At 64.2% G+C, this 1,197-nt stretch overlaps 1 protein-coding gene across 1 annotated transcript in view; it reads right to left on the reverse strand.

Moving 5' to 3' along the window:
* The window catches only part of SAPCD2 (suppressor APC domain containing 2), a 5,909-nt gene that overhangs the window by 382 nt on the left and 4,330 nt on the right, over nt 1–1,197 (reverse strand). Inside the window, exons 6-8 of the mRNA XM_007947065.1 lie at nt 532–678; nt 217–354; nt 12–143 (exon numbers count right to left, since the gene is read on the reverse strand). Of these exons, the coding sequence (XP_007945256.1) occupies nt 12–143; nt 217–354; nt 532–678 (417 nt within the window). The remainder of the gene's footprint in view (nt 1–11; nt 144–216; nt 355–531; nt 679–1,197) is intronic.

Below are 1,197 nucleotides of genomic sequence, written 5' to 3' on the forward strand. Positions count from 1 at the left end.
CCCCGCCTCACCTTGGTGAGGCGCCGGTTCTGCTCCTTCAGCATGAGGATAGTCTGCTGCTGCTGCTGCCAGGAGGGGGCCGCGGGCGAGCCAGGGGCCGGGGCGCAGGGGCCCGGGGCCCCCGAGGAGGACGAGGGCGGAGCCTGCGGAAGGGCAGGGTCAAGCGAGCCCGGCCTGGCGCCGCACAACCTCCAGGACAGGGCGAGGGGCACTCACCCGCTCCGGGGGGTCTGGGGAGCCGCTCCCTCGGCCCGCACAGGCGGCGGCCAGAAGCTCCCCCAGGCACCGGGCCACCTCCTGCACCTTGGGCAGCAGCCGTCCCAGTGGGCGGGGGCTCCCCTCAGCGCCCAAGTCCTGGAAGCAAAGTGGGGCTGGGTCAGAGAACCCGCAGGTGGCTCTCCGGCCCCCCCACCCAGGGCTCCATGCATGGGGCGGGGGTGCGGGGTAGTCAGTGCTGGGAAGGGGTCCCAGCGCCCAAGGCGGGACGTCAGCGGGCTGGGCTGGGGGCGGCCCCTGTGGCTGTGCACTCACAGTGCAGGCTCGGCTCTGTCCCAGGCGGCGCTGGCGCTCCTGCACGCGCCCCAGCTGCTGCTGGTACCAGTCCCGGCCACGCCCCATCATCTCCAGGCCTTGCAACAGCACCTCCTGCTCCTGCTCCAGCTCCCGCAGCTGCTTCAGCTGCACACAGGCATGCACACACCTGTCACCCGTGTGTGCAGATAAGCACACACGTGTGTATGTGTGCCCACATGCACCCACATATGTGCACAAGGATCCATGAAGCTCTGGGTGCACACACAGGCGCATGTGCAAGTTCAGTCACACGCGGATGGGCATGGCAACACTCTCCTGCAAGCACACCTGTACAGGTGTCTGTCCTGGGTACCCACCTCCCCTGTATGAGAGCTCTGGCTGCTATCAGCCCTTCTGCCCCAGAGGGAGGGACTGTCCCCTGAATTCAGTAGCCCGTCCTCAGGTAGGTCCCTACCAGTCCACTAGTGTAGAGGAGCCAAAGGAATTGGGCTTAGGCCGGCCAGTTCTGGAGAGGGACCTATGCCCATTGAACTGCACCCCTAAGCTGCCCTCTCCCTATGGGGTATCTTTTTTTTTTTTTTATTAGGATTTGGGTGAAGATTTACAGAGTAAATTCACTTTTCATACAGCAGTTCACATATACTTTGTCTCATGTCATTGACC

Source organism: Orycteropus afer, unplaced genomic scaffold (genome assembly GCF_000298275.1).
Source record: "Orycteropus afer afer isolate SDZICR_OR568_19922 unplaced genomic scaffold, OryAfe1.0 scaffold00174, whole genome shotgun sequence".
Lineage (NCBI taxonomy): Eukaryota > Metazoa > Chordata > Mammalia > Tubulidentata > Orycteropodidae > Orycteropus > Orycteropus afer.